Genomic DNA, 22,275 nt, shown 5'->3' with positions numbered 1-22,275 from the left:
GACACATTCAGAGAAGAGATATCTTAATAATACTGCAAATGTTACAAGAAAACAAAGGCTGAAAGCCAACACAATTTATCACCCTAAAATTATACACAGAAATGTTTTGAAATATGCTTTTTCTTCTAATATTCTTTTTTTAACTCCATGTTCTACTACTAACATTATTTATTAAAAAAAATTTCTTAAAGCGTAAACACATGAGAGAGCATAGCTGCAACTGGTTTTTCTCCAGTTGCCACTTCCCTTTTGTCCATCTTCTTGTCCAAATATTAGTATATCCTGTTACAAAACCAATGCTTCTTTTGCCAGTACTAATGTCATTACATAGACTGCTATAAGTGCTTGCAGGAATTGCATATAGCCTCAAACAGGGAGTGCCTCAGGAAGCCCGCCTTAAACATTGCATTAAACCCAAACATGTGCATTATCTGCACAACCCCTGCACATCCCCAAGACTGACACCTTCCACAGTCCACTACTCGCATCTACAAAAATTTGTAATACTGGCCAGAAAGATACTAGCAAGATACAAGCCAAGTGGCAACCCTAACCTCAGTCCTTAAAAAGGGTATTAATGAGCTGGAGAGAGTACAGAGACATGCAACTAAAGGGATGGAACAATTAAACTATGAGGAAAGAAGATCAAGGTTGGGATTGGTTTCTCTTCGAAGGGACATGATTACTCTTTACAAGTACACTAGAGGACATTAAAGATCAATGGCAGGGGATGTTTTTTTACATAGAATATAACAAAGAACATGAGGCCACCCCTTCAGACTTGGGGAACTAAACTTTTACTTGAAGCTGTGAAAATGCCTATTCACAGTGAGGGCAGAAAGACTGCGGAATATCCTGACAGGTGAAATTAACAGCTTGGAAACAACTCTATTAAAGGTGAATTCCATCCAAAATCTCCAAAATGATTTTGTATAATAACATAAAATGTAATGGTAAGCAACTTTTCATATACATTTATTGAATCTTAACAGTTATTTGTAATTACTAAAAGTAGTAACTGGTTGTTAATATTCTTAGTAACTGGTGTTGATATTCACTGCATGTCTGTTTCAGACTGCTAAAACACTGCAGCAGAAACCAGATGATTAAAAGACCTGGAGGAGAACTGACTTTTACTTTGTTTTCATAGTCAAGCCCAGAGAACAGAAAGGGCTAAACAGATACATCTTTTAATTGTGACAACATTTACAAACCATTGAAAAATGTATTTTGGAAAGTTGTGTAGACTGACATTTTATATCACTATGCAAAAAAGAGTTTTTGAGTGTAGACCCATTTAAACAGAAACTTTTGTGTTTCTAAAGTATTATAACATTTGGTCTTCCTTTATTCAATGGTAAGAAGAGACAAAAGAATCAACACAGGGTCGGACTGTGCAGGCTGAACACCAGGAAAAAACCCAGAGGCCCCAGCTTCCATGGGCCCTGCTGACCCTGGCTGCTCCCCCATGGTACTGCAGACACACCTGCCTCCTCTAACCAGATCACAGCAAGTTAGGGAGGTAAAACATATGTGGTGTGGCAACTATGGTGGAAGTGAGGAGGAAGGGGGGAGCTTGATGTTAGAGCCCCATTGGGCCCCAGACCAGTCCAACACTGATTCAACAATAAACTTCCTATAAGCAGGCTTTGATCTCAGTGCCTCTGCGTTAAAGATACAGGCCTCTTAGCTTTAACAAACTTTACAGAAGTCCATTGGGCTCAGAAACTTTGATACCCGGATTCTTGCAGGCATTAAAGAGAATTAAACCAACAGTTAAGTCCTACTTTGGGATTTAAACTTGGTACTGTACTACAGTTGTTACATTCACCAAAGAAATAAACGTACGTACCTCTCCATGGACACCTGCTTGGCAGTCATAATAGCACTGGCAGACAGCAGTGTACAGTGTTGCTCTCCATGATAGGTAATGAATAGATAGAAGTGGAACTGAAGATTCCATGCATACACTTGCCCACAAAAGGTACTCAAGTGCCTGAAAAAAAACACATCTGAATGTATTTTTTTGCACAATATTTCTAGTAAATACATTTCTACTCACCAGTTATAATAATTACATGTTTAATAAATTGATTGCCTTTAATGAGATATTTAAAGTTTTTAGTTTTTTTTCACTGTGATGAAACCAAAAAATGTTATATGACTATAAATAAGTCAGTCATGAAGTAAGTTACTCAGACACAATATGATGCACTTTTGCAATGCCAAGGGGAAATTAGCACTGACGATTTATTTATTTGTTTTATGTGCCATTTTTGCATGACAATATTACATTAAAAGCAATCACCATAGGGGCAGACAAATATTTTCCATGATATACAAACATTGTTTAATGCATTAAGTAAGAACCCTTCTGTGCAAAACTAGGGGAGAGCAGGTAGACCAAATAGGAGAGTTACCTTTATTTTTCTAGTGCTTTAAGGTATCAGATTTAGATAAGCAGGCAGGACTGTAAAAAGTGCTTGGATTCAGCTGAATCCCAGCAACCCTAGTACAGAGATACCTCTGATTTATTGGGTTATTTATACAGCTCCACCAATAAGGGATTTGTATGCATTTTGATAAAATATTTTAATATGTTCCAGCAACCATATGCCTGGCAAGTTAATATGATCAATTTTTCCTACACCTTATTGAATAATGTAATATTAATATTTTTGGTATTCTTATTTGTATAACAATTTAAAGCCTCGGATTAAAAATAACCATGCTTTGTGTTTTCCAAAACAACTAGACTCTTAAGGTGGCCATGCACAAAAAGATTTTTCCCTGGCTGGGCAATTTCGTACTAATGTGATAATTTGGCCTGAGGGCCAAACATTCACATTACAATGTAGAGGATATGAAAAATCTGAGCGAGGACCGCATCAACAGCCTATGTAGTCCCCAATCCGAGGTAAAAAGTCAAACCTGCCCATTTGAGATCTAGCCAATTTTCGGTCAGATATCACTTTGGCAAGGTGGTCAAGGGGTCCCCAAATACAGGCAGATAAACTGTTAAATCAGTCTAAAGGACTCAAATCTGCAGCTGAACTCTACCTGTGTATGACCACCTTTAGGGTATGACCACACAGGGGTGATTCTTGGCCTGTGGATACATGCAGGCTCAGAATCTGCATGTTAAAATATATGCACAATTAAAAAAGCTGCATCATCACAAAACAGGTATCAGCTTCACTGGCTACTGTTTTAAATTCTCCTGACTTTATGGAAACAGATTGGTTTTGACAAAACAAAATTTGCCTATATCCTGGAATCCTGCATCCTAGCTACACTCTGCAGTGGCATGAAAGGCAATGGAGTATGCAGCAACTGAAATCACACTAAATTACCACTTATGTTCCATAGTCTGTTCTAAGGCCCTGTGATCCCTGCATAGAAATTGCAATTGAAAATGCATAAAACTGTCCATGAGTAAAGTATGTTTATAACATAAACATAACCAAGCATACATTATACCAGATGTTAAAGTGTAATCAGCAAGATATGCCATAGCTTTATTGTCCAAACCAGTATATAGGGTTTAATGAGTTATACCCAGTGGCATCCACTAGAGGTCAGTGCTTTATAAGACATCTGTTTAATGTGTTTCCAGATAGCATTTAGAGCAACAGAAACTTTCTGACATAAGCATTTGTGTAATTCTCTTTAAATATAAAAATCAGCACATATGGCTTATTATAGCTTTGCAGCTTATTTTCTTTCCATTTTTTGGTACACTCCTAGGGGCTGATTTACTAAGACACGATTTCGAATCCGAATTGGAAAAATTCCGATTGGAAACGAACATTTTGCAACTTTTTCGGTAATTTTGCGATTTTTTCGTATTTTTTGCGATTTTTTCGTATTTTTTGCGATTTTTTCGGCGTCTTTACGATTTTTGCGTAAAAGCGCGAGTTTTTTGTAGCCATTACGAAAGTTGCGCAAAGTCGCGATTTTTTCGGAGCGTTAACACTTAAAAGGCGCAAGTTTTAACGCTACGAAAAAATCGCGACTTTGCGCAACTTTCGTAATGGCTACGAAAAACTCGCGTTTTTACACAAAAATCGTAAAGACGCCGAAAAAATCGCAAAAGATACGAAAAAATCGCAAAAGATACGAAAAAAATCGCAAAATTACAGATCATTACGAAAAAAACGCAATCGGACGCATTCGGCCCGTTCGTGGGTTAGTAAATGTGCCCCATACAGTTACTACTGTAAGAGATGAGTACTTTTTGTATGGATTGATGCTAAATTTTTTTATGACAAGCTTCAGAAGTTGAAGTAATGCTCATTCTATCATATGTAATGTTTAAATAAATGTATCAAGATTGAATAGGGATGGGTCAGATGCAGCATTTAACCTTTATGTGAAAGGCATCTGTCGGTGCCCTACGGGTGTAGTCATATGAGTAGTGTATGATAAACTCCCTTATGAAAGCTTAAGTGCACATGTCTCCAGCAACACTGTAGCTGAGAAAACACCATATGCCCAATCTGCAATCCTTGTCAATCCTTTGCTGATAACAAACAATGCTGTTGCATGTAGGACCAAACCTTCCTAGGTCATCAGCACTGATGTCAAGTGGTTCGCCTCCCTTTCCCCATTACTCGCACAGCCTTACAATCATTGCTCAGTGCAGTTTACTCTGGCCAAAAGAAAGCAGATATGGTAACAATGACACATAAACTCATTTATATGAACCTAGCCTTAGTGAGAAGAAAGTAAGCAAAGTAAAGTACCACAGGACTATGGATATTAAAACAGACATTTTTCGTTTTGTTGCACAAGTAAAAAAAACAAAAAACTGAAAGCATCTAAAACCGCCACACCTGAACAATGTGCAAAATACTAACTACTAATAAATACTAGTGCTCTTTTAGACCCCCACCTCTGGTGAAGTAAACAATTTTTAGGTTTTAAGTGCTCTATGAGAGAACATTCTGTAAAAGTATTTATTAAAATTATTATTACTTTACCTTTGATGAATACCCTAAGACCATTAGATGCCTGCATATAGTGTAAATATGAATTGAACCTAAAACAAAATTAAATAAAATACATTAGTAAAAACGCAATTTTGTGGAAATACAATACAGTAAACATTTCAGTAAGTACTGGAAACAGGATGGTACAGTACACAGCAGGGCAGTAACTAGGGGTAGGTAAAAGAGGCATGTGCCTAGGTCACAGTTGGCCAGGTGGTGCCATTCAGCAGGAAAGCAGGACATCTACTACTATCAGGGGGCCACTCTACAATGGCAATTGCCTATGTGCCTTTTAATTGTATCCCCTATTTGGGCCAGCAGGTGCAGAGAGAGCAAGGGGGCATCTGGGTGGGGGATCGGGTGCTGTGCATCTGGCCAAGTGGTATTGCCTTGAGTGCTAATACTAATATGTTTTGCTCACACAAACAAGAAAAGGAATGTCACTTTACTTTAAGTTTTTAGATTTTGATCCGGTTTAGAGAAGATATAAAAACCACACACATTTCTTCATAAAAACAATTGGCAAAAAGTTATAAACCCTATTCGTCTTACTCATATTAAAGTAATGGGTATATGCCCCTTTAAACATAATTTTTTTTTTTTACTTTATGGCTTTACCAGTCATTTAATTTAATGCAGACACATTCCTTTATAAAGCCAACAGAATGGGTCCCAAATTAAAAACAGTTTTCTAACTCCTGATCTCCCCCAGGCATTAACACAAAATCCCACAATGACTCACCAACCCCTACCCATTGTCCCACAATCTTCACCCCTTCCCAAGCCATTTTTGCATTTCTAGGGGCCCCCTGACACACTCCCACGTACCACAATGATGGTGCATCTGCCTCGGCTTGCATTTATTTATTTAGTTGGGCAACAAGGGCACTGGAATTTATTAGTTGTCAAGTCCCTTCTCAAATAAACACAGCAAACATTTATAGAACAGAGGCAAGTCTGGGGTTAGCAATGTAGTTTCTTGTGTCTCTTCAGATTTTGTGCAGTCAGGAAAGAGGTTTGTCATGGATGAATTCCAGAAAAACTTCCCACAACATTATTTTATATACGGTGCCATTTTATCAACTTACAGCTCTTCTGGTATCAGCATTCAAGACTACTTTTTATTAATCATAGTTTTTGGATATGAATACAGCAAAAGCTTGCCCCAGGAAGTTTGAAAGATGACGTACCATTGAAAATCAGCCAGCAGAGCTGTTCCTGTGGTAGGACAACCTGCATGATGAGTTGAAGGAAAGACAGTATACTGACACATTTCTTCAATGACTCTGGATTTTGAAGATTCACATCACTCATCTTCACCAACTGATACAAGCAAATGCATCTTCCTTGTAAGGCGTGGAACTAAATATATAAGAAATATGAATTATTATGCTAGACATAATCAGTACATTACACAGCAAAAACAAAATAGCTACTGCTTTGTCAAACCTACTGAAACCAATTGCCTGTCCAAAGAAGCCAAAAGTGTGAGACCATTAAAGTAGAAGGAAAGTTAAAAACTAACTAAGCTTTATCAGAAAGGTCTATGTAAATACAACCATAAGCACTTACAGAAACACTGCACTGAGCCCTCTTTCAAAAAAAACACAATTTCTTGTCTCCTTTTTTCCAGTGCCAAAGTCTGCGCAGCTCTCTCCTCTCCTGTTCCCCCCTCCCATAAGAATGCTAAGAACTCCCTCCCTTAGGAATGTGTGATCTGAGCCATTCATCAGGAAGCTTCATCACAGTCTTACAAACTGCACATGTACAGGGGTCTGGGTCTTGGACTTGGTGCAGGAGCGAGGCATTATGGGAATTTTGTTTACAGAGCACAGCGTTTTTTTTTCATATGAGGCTTCTGATCATCTGAACAGGAGAAATATGGGAAGACACTATGGGGCACTATTGAGAGAACTGAAGGTATGCTTGTAGCTTGAAATTAACACTTTATTAGCCTGTCCTTCTCCTTTAATGGTAGGGGAATTATGTGATCAAAACATTAAAGGAGAAGGAAAGGCTAATAAAGAGTTAATCTAACTGCAGGCATACCTTTAGTTCTCTCAATAGTGCCCTTAAGTCTCCACATATTTCTCCCGTCCAGATGATCAGAAGCCCCATAGGAAAAAAAAACCGCTGAGCTCTGTAAGAAAAGGTTCCTATAATGCCTCGCTCCTGCACCAAGACCAGTGTACATGCTCAGTTTGTAAGACTATGAGGAAGCTTCCTGCTGATTGGCTCAGATCACACATTCCTAAGGGGGGAAAGTTATTAGCATTTTTAAAGAATACGTAAACCTTTTTTTTTTCTATTAATAAAATTACTCAGCTTCCCAGATTGAGGGGAACTCAGGTTGCTGAGTTACATTCTGCTCTATTCCACTCCTTCCTTGTTCAGAGTGAAGCTCCGCCCCCACTTCCTGTTCAGGTCTCTCACTACACTGACAACTTGTCGGGAGCGGAGAGCCCCTTCTGCGCATGCCTGGAGGCAGCAGGAGCCAGCCTGTGTATGAGCAGGCTTTTTTTTTCCAGGAGGGTGGGGGCTTTTGCTCCTTCTGAAGACTTTCAAACATGGTACATGTGACTGCAAAACATCAGGGGGAAGTGCTGGACATGGTGGATTCATGCAGTCTTATTTTAAAAATTAAGGTAGTGTAAAGTGTAGAGAATAGTAGTCTAAGGCTACATATATGATTTGTTTTTTTAACATTTACATCTCCTTTAAGGCAGAGGGGAGAGAGCTGCATGTCTCTGGCACAGGAAAACAAACAGACAAGAAATCCTGTATCTTTTGAAAAATAACTCAGTGCAGCGCTTCTGTAAGTGCTTATAGCTTTATTTACATAGACCTTTCTAATGAAGCTTACTTAGTTTTTACCTTTCCTTCTTTAAGAATATTTAGGACATTATTCATACATCATTTTCTCTAACACAACTGGCCATACCGTCAAGGATGCATTTTTATTATCTGTTCCATCAGGGAAAAATGTTGATTTAAATTGCGTGACATCAGTGATTTCATCTATCTCCTCTGAACAGAACTGTTCAAGGTAGCGTCCATAACACTGAAAAAGAGCAAGCTTGTATTGCTGAAAAAAAAGACAATTATTAAAGAAAAAGTTATTAAAACCTTATAAAATGTCAGTTTATCATATGGCCACAGAAATAAAGCATTTGCCATTTACACAAATATGTGCAGGGATTTAGTCTAGCAATATCAGGGATGGGTTCTTAAAAGAAATTTCAGTATGAAATGAAACTGGGTAAAATGTATAGTCTGTGCAATATAAAAAAAAATTGTAATATAGTTAGTAAAGCAAAAATGTAATCCATGAAGGCTGGAGTGGGCAGATTACTAACATAATAGCCAGAATGTTACTTCATGCTTTCAGCTCGCTAACCTTTTAGTTAGTCAGTGACTTTAGGGGGGGCACATGGGACATAACTGTTCAGTTTGTGAGCATGCAGGTCAGATTCAAATACAAACTAATTGATGAGTTATGTCCCATATAGCCCCCCCCCAAGTCACTGATTGGCTACTGACAGCTAACAGCTTAGAGAGCTGTAAAGGAGGAAGTAAAGTTCTAGCCATTATGTTAGACATCTGGTCACTTCAGCCTTTATAGTTTACATTTTTGCCTAACTAACTATATTGAAAACATTTTTTTATTTTGCGCAGTCTATCAATTTTGCCCACTTTCAATGTTACACTGAACTGCTCCTTTAAAGTAATAATGCTCAATACAACATTTCCCCAGCCCTCGCAGGCTGCCTAATGCAAGAAGATGCTTCAACAAGAATCCTGGCTGTTCTAAGTTCACCACAGACTCCAAATTTATTGTTCATACAATTATTTATTGAAAATATTTCTATATTTCTACAGGCATTCAACATATTTCTTCTCTACATACTGAATAATAATATCACTATATCCTCTCTTATTATGTTTAATTACATAATTACCTGACAAGTAAAAATTGCACAGTTACTTGACTATGTTAGAAAATAGCAAGATGACTGACATGGCACTGGTAGGGATGTTTTTCATTAAAAAATATTTGTCTTAATAAAGCGGAGTTGTTATGCCCCATGACTATTGGATCAGATATTCTGACCACTAATTACACTGTCATGTGACTTATTTTGTTGTTTCACTGATTTGCACAATTTTTGTGGTTTTATCGCATTTTATCCCTGTATAAGTGTTTCTCATCTGTTTTTAGCGTAGCTTTGCCAGGTGTAACTTTGGTGTACAAAAATAACTTTGCCTATTTTGAATTCATCAGAATGTGTACTTTCCAAAAATATATGGTTTCCTGGGGGTCCCTGTATAGTTAGGGGGGGGGGGTTACTGCACATAATACACTGACAGGGGGCTCTGTGTGCAAAAGCTGAGTTGGCAGGCGAGAAATCCTTATGCGCTATTTTCATTTTGGGGTCAGTACATACCGCAGACTTTGGTATATCTATGCATATTTGGCATCAAACTGTTCAGTAGGCCTCTGGTGTTCCTATTTGGGGTGACTTGCCTTTGTATGCAAGAAATTGTGTGAGATAAATGCGGCAAATTGCAACATTTTTAGGTGATTTTCTGAAATGTCATAAAAACCAATAACTTTAGGAAAGCTTTGCAGATTGGTACTTTGGTGTAGAAAGGACTCTTTACCCATGTTGGATTTGTCAGAATGTGTACTTTCCAAAAATATATGGTTTTGTGGGGGTCTCTGTATAGTTAGGGGAAGTTTTGGCACATAATACACTGACAGGGGGCTCTGTGTGCAAAAGCTGAGCTGGCAGGCGAGAAATCCTTATGCACTATTTTCATTTTGAGGTCAGTACATACCGCAGACTTTGGTATATCTATGCATATTGGGCATCAAAGTGTTCAGTAGACCATAGGTGTTCCTATTTGGGGTGATTTGCCTTTATCTGATCTTTATCAAGAAATTGTGAGAGATAAATGCGGCAAATTGCAACATTTTTATGCGATTTTCTAAATGTCATATAAATCTGCAAACTTAGGAAAGCTTTACAGCTTGGTACTTTGGCGCAAAAAGAAATGTTTACCCATTATAGATTCGGGGGGGATGTGTACTTTCCAAAAATATATGGCTTTCTGGGGTGAGTGTACTTTTTTTGTAGCATTATCCCACATAAATGATGTAAATATGTTGATTTTGCTGGAGCTGAAATAACAGAAATGATTGATCATATGGGGGTATGTTCACATTGGGGCCTCTACATGCCACATACTTAGGTAAACCTATACATATTGGGCATCAAACTGTTCAGTGGACCCCTGGCGTTCAAATTTAGGGTGTTTTATCTTGGTACCTAACACTATGTGGGAGATAAGATGCTGCAAAGTGGAAGCTTTGAGGGGATTTTTGGAAATGTCATCAAAATTGCTAACTTTAGAAAAGCTGTGTGGCTTGGTACTTTGGAGTAGAAAAACATGGGTACCCATTTTAGATTCGGGGGAATGTGTACTTTCCAAAAAATATATGACTTTCTGGGGTGAGCATACTTTTTACTAGTTTTATCCCACATAAATGATGTAAATGTGTTAATTTTGCTGGAGCTGAAATAACAGAAATGATTGATCATATGGGGGTATGTTCACATTGGGGCCTCTACATGCCACATACTTAGGTAAACCTATACATATTGGGCATCAAACTGTTCAGTGGACCCCTGGCGTTCAAATTTAGGGTGTTTTATCTTGGTACCTAACACTATGTGGGAGATAAGATGCTGCGAAGTGGAAGCTTTGAGGGGATTTTTGGAAATGTCATCAAAATTGCTAACTTTAGAAAAGCTGTGTGGCTTGGTACTTTGGAGTAGAAAGACATGGGTACCCATTTTAGATTCGGGGGAATGTGTACTTTCCAAAAATATATGACTTTCTGGGGTGAGCGTACTTTTTACTAGCTTTATCCCACATATAATGATGTAAATGTGTTGATTTTGCAGGAGCTGAAATGACAGAAATGATAGATCATATGGGGGTATGTTCACATTGGGGCCCCTCCATGCCACATACTTAGCTAAACTTATACATATTGGGCATCAAACTGTTCAGTGGACCCCTGGCATTCATATTTAGGGTGTTTTATTTGGTTACTTTATGACCTGTAGGAGATAAGATACTATAGACTGGAAGCTTTGAAGCAATTTTTAAAAAAAAATCACAAATTTTGATAAAAACCAATAACTTTAGGAAAGCATTGCGACTTGATAGTTTGGAGTAGACAGACAGTTGTGCCTATTCTGTATTCCCCAGAATCTGTTCTTTCCAAAAATGTACAATTTTCTGGGATAAACCTTCTGTTAGTGGAAATTTTGTCCTTGAAATCTAAAGTATGCAGCTTTCTGGAACAGTGCTTTGGAAATTTGGTAATGTACTGCTGGGAGTTTTTGACCTATACAAGTGACAAATCTCCATAAAACTATATATATTTGGTATTGGCACGTTCAGAAGACATGGGACTTTCCAAATCAGTTGTATATTCGTGCATAAAATAATTTTTGTTTCTAGTATGTGTGTTTATATTATGGAAAATTAGATTTTTTTTTGCATTTTTAGACATTTAGAAGCCTATATCTTGTTACAGAATTGGAATTACACAAAAATTCTACCATATTTTGAAAGCTTAGGTTGTTCTGAAAAAAATGATATATTGTTTTCCTGGGTAAACTAAAAGTCCCCCCGAGGAAAGACCCCTAAAATGAAACAGTGCAAAATGTTCAAAAACTGTCTGGCAATACAAGTTCCGCTTTGACCAAAACAGCTGGCAGTAAAAGGGTTAATCAAATATGAAACAAAATAGTGCCAACAAAATAGTGCATTTTCACCTGCTCTGAATTGTGCCATGATGGAGCAGGGCTACAATGGTATCGCTTTCTACTGCCACTCCCCACATCTATGTACTACCCTAATAACACCATGCTGGGATTTTTAGGTTCAAAATACCTGAACATGTAGCGTGCACAAGAAAACATGTTTAATTGGAAAATAAATTAAACAACCTTTGTGCCTGGTGCTCATGCTTGGCATCCCAAATTCAATTACAGTTGCAATAGGATTCTCCAGTAAAAAAATTCATACCTTAGCACTACATCTCATTTTTTTATAATGAGATTACCCAGGAATTTTTCTCTAGTCAGCATTACATTATAAAAGAAACATTAATGTGCTACATCTGTAGATCTGTAAAATTGGACTGTTATTGCCACAATTTTAAAAAGCATTGGTCCAGAATATTTACTGAGTCTCCTTATATGTAGCAGTTGCTGTTTTCAATTTTTTTATATTTTATCAAAAGTTAATATTGTACCACGCTCTATCAGAATTATTAAGGGAAAGTGACTCACTGATGTGATTCATCTAATGTCGCTGATTGCTTTATGATTCAGCCTCAAAGAAACAAAAATGCAGCCAGACTTTCATGTGGAATATGCTCCCTTATTGACACCAGTGATTCATTCACTGAATAGCAGGACCCCTACGTTCTCTAGTAGTCCTGCTGAAATGGTATCCCCAGTGATCCAGTCACTTCCTAACTTCCTCAATTAATTTGTAGCCATTTGCCAGTGGAAACATTACAAACACCCTAATTAGTGATAACAAGTCAACTAGAAGTCAGTGATCTTTTTTAATGAAGGAATGTATTACAAACCCACTAAATTAATGATGGAAAATGTAAATCAGAAAACATGATAAGAACTAATTTAAACCTTTTGGTTATGTCTTTGTAGTTTTTTTTTAGCTAGAAATAACCTTGACTTACTTTCATCAGAACAAGGCTGTCTCCAACATTAAGAAGCTTTTCTTGATAATACCAGGTAGGCAGGCGAGGTTTATATTTGACCCAAATGCGAAACAAGGTGCTGGAGCTAAAAGGAATACCAGAGGGATTGAGCGAGCATACAAACAAGATATTACAGGCACATAAAAACCTAGTTATATAAAGACAGATAACTGTACACTCAGATGACACACTTTCTATGATGCTTTACCTCTTATACACAGGTCGGCAGACCTTTTGGCTGAGGATGGTGGGATATGTAGTTCACAATAGCTGAGAAATGGTTTTGGCAACACCTTGGTAAAGTTGTAAATTCAGGTAAATATGATTTTAATACAAACTGCCATGATATAACCTACTGTATATTTTATGTTATTTACAATCAGCTTTACCTCTTGATTATCTTTCCACTGAGAAGGCAATGGCAAATAGTGGTACAGGTACGGGATTCATTTTCCAAAAACCCTATTATCACACAGACTCAATTTTAATAAAATATATCAAAATTTCAAAAATGATCCTACCTAAGATATAATAAATCCTTATTGGAGGCAAAGCAATCCTATTGCGGTTATTTAATGTTTACATTATTTTTAGTAAAATTAAGGTATACAAATAACAGAAAGATCCCTTATCAAGAATGATCAGGACCCATGGTTTTCCAGATAACAAGTCCCATAATCTCCATTGGCCATGATCAGTGTTTCAGGTTGTACTCATGAAGCCTATAATATTTGCTACATTGTCAAAGTAAAAAGTCTGACTAGATCCTTAAATATCATTAAGTGCAAATGAGCACCATTATCCTTAAAGGGATACTGTCATGTTTTTATGGTATACTTTTTATTTCTAAATTACACTGTTTACATAGCAAATAATTTACTCTACCATTTAATTTTTATTCTTGAATCAACAAATGTATTTTTTTAGTTGTAATATTGGTGTGTAGGCAGCCATCTCAGTGCATTGTGCCTGAGTCTTAGCTGTTAGAAAGAGCTAGTGCTACACATTAGAACTGCTTTCAGATAACCTAATATTTCTCCTACTCCCGTGTAACTGGAGGCCTCCCAAGCCGGACTTGGATTTCTTACTATTGAGTGGGGAGATTATCACTCCAACTTGCAGTGCAGCAGTAAAGTGTGACTGAAGAAAATGGCTAGCCCCATGTGAAATTTCAAAATTAAATATAAAAAAATCTGTTTGTGTTTTCGAAAAATGGATTTCAATGCAGGATTATGTTGGTGGAGCTCTATTAACTTATGCGTTTTGAAAAAAACATGTTTTCCCATGACAGCATTCTTTTAAGTTCCACAACCTTTGTTAGCCACTTTTTGTTGTGGATCATCTCATTATACTTATATATCACAATGAGATTAGTATTTGCTATAGGCCTGAAATAGGCTCAGTTGTTTTTCATGTGACAAACATTCTATCATACTTGTACAGACACCAGTTAAGCGTATTCTAGGCAGCTCCGAGTACTAATTTTCTTCTATTATATAAACCTTAGCTAAAAATTTGCCCAGTTTGCATCCATTTGTGGACAACTAGAACTGAGACAAGTACTGCATGCCAGCACAATTGAACCCTAAAACACAGCCTCCCATGTTTTAAGGAGACAGTAAAATAGTTATGCCATATTTAACATGTCAGTTTTTAATTTAAATCTGGTTGAAACTAAATGAATTTGTGTTGTCAGCTACTAAGTTGCCATTTCTTGGAACAAAGCAGGATGTTGGGAACAGAAACTACTGCTATACTTTGTGTTGTTAGGACATACTTATAGGCAACAGTTCTGACATCACTAGCAGAGAATCCTGCAATATAAAGCAATGTAAAAACTTCACATAAGTAAAAGAGAATGCATGATGGGAAAAATGTATACTACAGATCACAGTATACTTTAGGTAAGTATTTCTTCTACCTTATTTAAAGTTGTTTACAATTAGATCTATAGCACACAGAACTAAAACTATCCAGTGTAGCCAATGCTGAATAAAAATAAAATAGTTCCTTTTAGGTTAACATAGGAATATATTGACACTTGGGTTAACACACTACCCATATTTTAACAGCTACTGAGATCAGGAGTAGAGGCAAACTGTGTGAGGGCCCAATGCTGTTTTGGACAGGTCGCCATGATCCCCTTTAACTACTGGCGTCGCTATAAGGGGGCAGTCCTTATGGCTGCAGGAGGGCCTGAGTGGGATGGGTATCAGTAAGGATATGCAGAGTGGAAGGGGGTTATGGATTATAGTTCAAGCCCCATGAGTATGAAAAAGGAGAGGGTACCTGAATAATATTTTGCTAGGGGCCACAGGGTCATAAAATTACACACCAGCCCAGTGAGATGGAAAGCATGGTGGCACAGTGGTTAGCACTGCTATCTTGTAGCCAGGCACTAGTTCTTATCAGTGTCCTATTCAAAGAACAAAAAGCATCATGAGTCAAATATTTAGCCTCTTAGCTGTTGTATGACTAAAACGTTAGCCACTGCAAGTTGTAGTTCTGCAGCCGGGAGGCTGCTTGTGGCTTCCCCTTGTGTTCCCTATATATATATAGGTGTCCCTGCGTTACCCCTTTCTGTAGTCCTGGTGTCTTGGTATCCCGCCGGGTGCTCTCCGCACTCTCCTAATGTAACCGAGCAGCTGGCTAATTTCATTTTCAAACGTTGCTATTACGGGATTCTTCCTGTCTATTTGTCCGTAGAAGACAGCCGGTAATGGCTCCATTCTGTAAAACTATCATTAACTTTGCGCTCTGGTTACCAGGATGTGTACATGCTGTAGTACCCTAGCGCTTGTTGCTAAGAAACCATTTCTATACGGTTCTCGAGCCGGAACGAGGCTTGAAACGCGAAGAGTGGTTTAGTTGCCGAGAACAAGCTCTTTATTCGAGAGTACTAACTAAGAAGTCTTTAGTGCAGTCTAACATTGTAATCAGAGCTGCTGGTTCCTTAGAATAGTGTATAAGACGCTGTGAAATGTTATTAAAATAGTACTTATGATTAACGATACATTATTGCAAGAAGACTGACGTTTCGGCTAGCTCTCTTGCCATATTCAAAGTGAGTCGAGTGCGGATCCTTTCATTGTTGTATTATCGATTTTTTCGGACCTGCACCCAGGCTTATATATATGGAGATGGATGCAAAGTCATTTTCCCAGACTAGTATGTTAGTATCTTTAAAACCAAACTGCATATACAAATATATAGCTGATCAGCAATTTCTATAGATGCATACTATGTGGTTGCCCAAATATTAGTTTTGTTAGCAGCACGCATCTAAATTATCTGCTAATTAGCCAATTAGGCTGTGTAAATGCGTTTGGGTTATAATAATCCACTTCAGGCATAGTAAAGGCAATAGCCAGACTCAGAGGTGCCAACATTACAATGTGGGGAGCTCAGAAGAGCACATAGCGCGCCGCTGAAAAATATAAGCCTCGCCTGTTTGGCGTATAAACATGGCCTACTGGGAGAGCTCCTCTTACATTGCTGAAGGTTTTCTATGCTTGTTCAAATTCCTGTGGGGAAGGGACCAGAACTGGGGAAACCTGTGAAGTTAACAGGTATAAATGGTACATGGGGGTGATTGCAAGCAGACAGGCAGCATTGAGCCTCTGTTGACTTGTATGGTAATTATCTGTAGTCTGCCAGCATGCAGAGGTAGGCTTTGCCACCTGGCTGGTATTTCACCAGCCCAGGTGGTTAAATACTAGGTAAGGCCAGGCCGGTACAAAGTTACCGGCAATGTATTTGCAGGTTACTTTGTATTAGACTGCTGTTCCGACCCCTTCATGCCCCACAATAATTCCCACTCCCAACATAGATTCTTCTCCCCTACTCATGGAAGCTCCTACAAGATAGTAAGGTTTCGCCATTATATAGGCCTTTCAATGTGACTGGTAAATTGGCCAGGAAATGAGTGGATGGTTCAGAAATAGGTGGGGCAAAGGTAGGTCTGTGACTATAAAGCAAAATGGAGTAAAGGGGGTGGAGGATTTAAACCGGTATTACAAATTTACTGGCCCACACCTCTCTTATTTCCATCACCACCTGCTAGTTTACTCTTCTTCCCCCTGTCTAAAGTGATGTAATTTTTCAAACAGAAATGTCTTCCGGTGTATTTTGAGCGTTAGGTGATATCATTTGGTGCATGTGTGTGGGGGGAGAATTTTTTTTCTTGAAAAAAAAAAAACAAGGAATGGGATGCATTACCCAGAAATCTTCAGATTACAGAAAGGCCATGCGGGTTTGTGGTGGCGCACAGGAAGGGATGTTCACGCATGCGCGGGGGGGGCAGCCTCGGTGCACGGATTGGAAATCTGGCGCTGGGGCCTTCCACCGGTGACTCCTATTGTTGCCAGTGGAAAGCCATTTTGGATCGGTTAGTTGCCCGCAATAGCAGAAATCTATCACGAGCGACTGAACCACACCGTGTTTTCTCACCCCTAAACAGACTTGACATATGGTGATCCATATTATGGAGAGAGATGAGATAGTTGCATCTGAGACATACACCCAGAAATACTGAGTTGACCAAGCAGTATTTGCTTGTAGTTTGTGACCAGTGATTGATGCCAGGTGCATAAATAGAATACCCTTATCACAGTGGTGCAGTCTATTGAAATGGGATACTTAAATTAAGAATCCATAATTCTGTATTTTGACCAATACCAAGTCTTCTCGACTTCTCTTTTTCTTTGCGTTATGCCCCATGTGGCCCAAGCTTGAAACTGATAAGGCATAAAAATACTCTGAAAAATACTCTATTCTATGTACCATTACACTGCCATTGAAATGCAATTTCATGCTCACTATAGGCGGGGTGCTATGATGCCAAGATGCCATTGACAATCGCTATTGATTGGACTTGGGGGGTGCTGTATAGGCCTCTGTGTAGTTACAATGCTAGGGCCTATTTTGAATCCCAGTCCAAACCTAATAACCACAGAGCTTGCCTTCATTTTTCCTTGGTTATGGAAAAGTAACAAAGACAAGGAATTACAATGAATATAAGCCATTATATTCCATTAAAGAGTTGCAGGGTGTACAACAGGGTTAGAAATGTGGGGGTCGCTTTGAAAGAAAAAATGTCAAAAACCAGGCCTATATTGTTATGTAGGCAAACCAACTGTAGGAGGCGAAAGGTGAATTATGATCCTGCATTCAACTGCAGGATCCGGCAGGGGGCGCAGGCCTGCTGTAGTCCTTTCCGTATCACTCAACCCCCCCCCCCCTCTCTTCCCCGGCTCTGTCTCCCTGTTGCTGGGGGCGGGGTTGCAATTGCAGGATCCTGTTGTGCGAGTAGCAGGAGGAGACGTCACTGTAGATCCGGAGAAAAAGAGATTGAGGGCGAAGCTGGTGGGTCCCGGGCTGCACCTTTTGATCTCTGTGCCCCTCTCTCCGCCAAGCCAGGCAGGGGAGAGCCATGTTGTGATGTGTCTGGACCATGACCCTGCAGCTGCAGCACCGACCAGCCTAATCATCCGGCAGAGCGGGGGGAAAAGGCGCTGCACACCGGAGCCTCTTCCTACCCAGGCAGCTTTGTGTGCACCCGGCCTGCTTGGGGCTATATCTCCCGGGAGCGTTCGAGCTTGCGCCTCTGTCTCGTAGGTAATGTAATTCAATGTTCTTTGGTGGGTAAAAAGGGGTGACGTGAATCTGATTTCCACCTCCATTACTGGGAACTCGGCTGTTCACGTCTGAGCTTTGTAGGGTAGAATGGGATACATATAGCGGTTAGCAGAGTCGGTTCGCAGAGCAGGATTTCCCAGGCAGGCTCTATAAGCGCTTCTTCTTGATCTACAACTCCAAGGATCACGCTACAATTCCCAGCACTCTGTCTGGGTATCCGGGAGTTATAGTGAAACAGCTGGACGCTTCTTGTGTCTGAATCAACATACGCAACTGTCGATACATACCTTTTAAGATGTAGCACAGACATTGCTGTCTGCATTCTGGATTTTGGTGTTCAGAAAAAGCTGGATGAGCAAGGGTACAGCATCTGTGTTGTATAACTCATGTGTATATATGAAATAGCCAGATTGCCCCAGTCACTGATTGTGAACTGTATTGTCCTGCTGCACAGCCATTGTTTCTTAGAATTGTACCAGTTTATGCACAGCAGTTCTATGCCCCATCAGCACATGAAGATGCTGAAAGTTGTAGTTCAAAACGGTCAGTAGGGTCTGCATGCTAGCTAGCACCAAGTACACGCTCACCCTTGCTTATGGGCTGCTTGATTATAGATGCCTAAACTGTTGGTTGGCTGCTGCTGGTTTGGGTGGCTGTGTCTTATCTGAATATTTTTTATGCATGGAAAACATCTTTTTGAAAGTAGAAGCAGAAGTAACACACAATGAAGCCCAGAAAGGACAGGCATATGAATGAATGAATGCTTTTGTGCCGAGGGAATAATATCTGTACCAGTTATTGTTATCACTTAACCTCTAAGGTCAGTTGATATACCTCTGGTGTATGAAATGTTAGGCAAATGTATCATAAGAATAATCTCATTAAAACATCCTGCAAGAAAAAGTGTATATGGGGACTTTTATTATCTGTAAAAATGTACAGTGGAGGGGTATTTTATCCCTTATATAAATTTCAGATACTTAAGGTGGCCATATACGGGCCAATTTCATCTGCCAATATCAGTCCTTTAGACCTTTTCTGCCTGTGTATGGGCAACACAGACAGGTCTCCCCGACTAACCTCTGGCCTGAAATTGGCCAGATTTCTATCAGGCAGGTTTGATTTTTCCATCAGATTGGGGACTGCATTGGTGTGGTCTCCGAACCGACGGCGCCTATGCCCGTAGGTGGTCATATTGGGAGAAGATCCCCTCGTCTTTAGACCTCAAAAGCCTTTCTCAATAAAAGACAAACTTTAGCTTTGATATAAGTAGGATGTCTAAATAATCTACCTATTATGACGCCCTTGCCTTGGTAATTGATAGCTGATCACACTTCAACATATATTTATAGGCTTTTTGCTTTCATTAATAAAAAATGTTCAAAGCGCTTTATTCTCAGTAGCCTGTGACTTTAAATAAAGACTGCCTGAGTAGTGACATTTCATAGCACAGACATGCTTAGGTTAAAGCAGGTTATTCAGATTTAAGAATTAAAACTAGTTATTATACACTGATATTGAGATAACTTTATTCTTTTAAGCAGTAATGTAACTTGTGTCCTGTGGGCTTCAGATTTTGCACAGGACTCCCTTGTACCACCCTAGCCTATGTTTATTACCACAGCATCAATGCTGCACTGATGACCTTCCAGCAGGCCCTTGGTGTAGTCGCGCCCCCTGCCCCTATGGTATTTATACCACTGCTTTGAAAACAGTTGTATTTTTGCATGTTTGTAATACATTTAAAAAGCATATTTGAATAAAAGTGGCTATATCATCCTAGTGTTGTACCTGTATACAATCTTGTGCTGAAAAGTATTAACTGAATCTTAAAGAAGTGACCATATATCTTGCCTCCTGTAACTGAAGCCAAGTTGGTGGGAGTGTTCATAGGTTAGACCCCCACACTTTCGTTATCAGCTTTGATTCATATTGCATTGACTATTATTTTTTATGCCCCAGTGTTGTATTTATCTGAATTTGAAATATTGATTTGATTTAAGTCCTGTGTGTTTATTTTCAATAGTAATGTTACTATATGTGTTTTTGAAGGCTATGATTTATCTGCTTACTTTATGGCAAAAGGTACACAATTTCTGGTCAAAGTGTATTCTCATGTCGTAAAATCCAGTTCACTGTATACAGAGATATCAGAATACTTGCTGCTTTATAAAAAATAAATAAATAAACAATAACTTTCTTTTATAACATTTTAAAATTTACTGGATGAAAATAACTAATACATGAATGATAATAAATGGTGTTATTGTTCCTTTCATAGATTTCAGATAGTGAAAGAGCTACAGACATTTTATGTTCCTTGAGTTGCTGACATTTCCAATGTTCGGCAAAGGCGTTAACGTTAAATGTCACCTTTCTTACGTTTTATTATAATTAAGGAAAATATGTTCAGAAGCTGACTCCAGCGCCCATCATTAGGTTATTATGATGGTTTATAAATAGACCCCCAACTAGTCTGAACACATTAATATAAGGTAAATAAGCTGTTCAGCTAAAAAGTGTGGGTCAAAGAATGAAATAGAAGGAGGGGACAGCAGTGCTATCCAGTACCGCTTGGTAGAGAGTGGTCCATCTGGCAGTGAAAGGATTAGACAAAATATACATAGGAAGTGTCATGGCTCTTACTGGAGCCGAGGGAATTTCAGCTACTACCCCCTCCAGAGCGCTATCATTAAATCTGTAGCCCAGCAGGCATTTTCCCATCTGCAACAGCATCACTACAAATAGTGAAACAAGTTTGGAAAGGGAGGATTTGTTGAAACTGCCAGGGGGAGGGGTTAGCTCTAGCACGCTCCATTCCTGGCCTCCTGTGTCTTTCTTGCACTGACCTTTTACTTCAATAGTGTAAAATGCTATAAAGTATTCAAGTTTCATGATTGTGTCATGATATTTAGTGTTTATTTGCCATATTAATTTTGTTACATTTTAAGCATTTGTCTTTGTGCCTGTTTCATTTTATCAATTCCTATGAGCTGCCTGGGTATAGCCCTAAAATGACCACTTATTTTGTATATAGCACAACATCTAGGCTAGTGGAATACCATATCGTATTCACATGAAGTTGCCGCGTTAGTGTAATTATGCACTGTGCAAGCTTGCAGTCTAATTTTTCTATAACATTTACACAATACATGTACAAGGGTCAGTTTGTTTCTGAAGGACGACCACATAGACACAGCAAGAATATGCAGCCATCCATGCAAGATAGTGTTTAGATCAAGACAAACTTCAACTAGGCAGTAATACTAAACATTGGTGTGTGCGTGCTGTTGGTTAACCTGATTGTTGCTCAAAGGGCCAAAGGTTTGCATTACAATGATTTGATTAGAAGATCTTTAAATATATGGCCAGCCTTAAGGTGGCCATACACGCACCGATATTATCGTACGAAACCTCGTTTCGTACGATAATCGGTGCGTGTATGGCATGTCAGCGAGCCGACCGATATCGCAGGAAGCTGCTGAAATCGGTCGGCTCGCCGATCGGCCAAGTTAGAAAATTTTGATCGGGCGCCATAGAAGGCGCCTGACCAAAATTCTCCCTTCAGAGCTGAATCGGCAGAAGGAGGTAGAAATCCTATTGTTTCTACCTCCTTACCTGCCGATTCAGCCCTGAATGGTGTGTGGCGGATCTGACGATGTTTCGTGCGACCGACGGTCGTACGAAACATCGTGAGATCGCCACGTGTATGGCCAGCTTTAGGGGCACAATTATCAAAGTACGACTGGTCCGAATACAAAAATTTTTTATTTTTTCTAAAGTTTGTGTATTTCCTGCAATATTTTTGTACATTTGCGTGACTTTTTCGTACTTTGTGAC

At 39.0% G+C, this 22,275-nt stretch overlaps 2 protein-coding genes across 7 annotated transcripts in view; one reads left to right on the top strand and one right to left on the bottom strand.

Annotated features, from left to right (window-relative positions):
• Positions 1-16,715, bottom strand: part of c12orf63 (chromosome 12 open reading frame 63) — a 153,771-nt gene extending 137,056 nt beyond the window's left edge. For all 3 annotated transcript variants that reach the window (XM_012959872.3, XM_018092229.2, XM_031898871.1), the window contains exons 1-6: positions 15,373-16,715; positions 12,778-12,883; positions 7,933-8,076; positions 6,182-6,353; positions 4,983-5,041; positions 1,853-1,996 (exon numbers count right to left, since the gene is read on the bottom strand). In XM_012959872.3, coding sequence (XP_012815326.2) covers positions 1,853-1,996; positions 4,983-5,041; positions 6,182-6,353; positions 7,933-8,076; positions 12,778-12,883; positions 15,373-15,527 — 780 coding nt within the window. In that variant the 5' untranslated portion in view covers positions 15,528-16,715. The remainder of the gene's footprint in view (positions 1-1,852; positions 1,997-4,982; positions 5,042-6,181; positions 6,354-7,932; positions 8,077-12,777; positions 12,884-15,372) is intronic.
• Positions 16,716-18,046: 1,331 nt separating this feature from the next.
• cdk17 (cyclin-dependent kinase 17) overlaps positions 18,047-22,275 on the top strand; it is a 98,664-nt gene continuing 94,435 nt past the window's right edge. For 3 of the 4 annotated variants that reach the window (XM_012958405.3, XM_012958403.3, XM_018091901.2), the window contains exon 1: positions 18,047-18,414. The gene's annotated coding sequence lies outside the window, so the exon portion shown is untranslated. 4 annotated transcript variants of the gene reach the window in all.

Source organism: Xenopus tropicalis, chromosome 3 (assembly GCF_000004195.4).
Source record: "Xenopus tropicalis strain Nigerian chromosome 3, UCB_Xtro_10.0, whole genome shotgun sequence".
NCBI lineage: Eukaryota > Metazoa > Chordata > Amphibia > Anura > Pipidae > Xenopus > Xenopus tropicalis.
The sequence above is the reverse complement of the archived record's forward strand: the minus strand, read 5'-3'. Positions and strand labels throughout refer to the sequence as shown.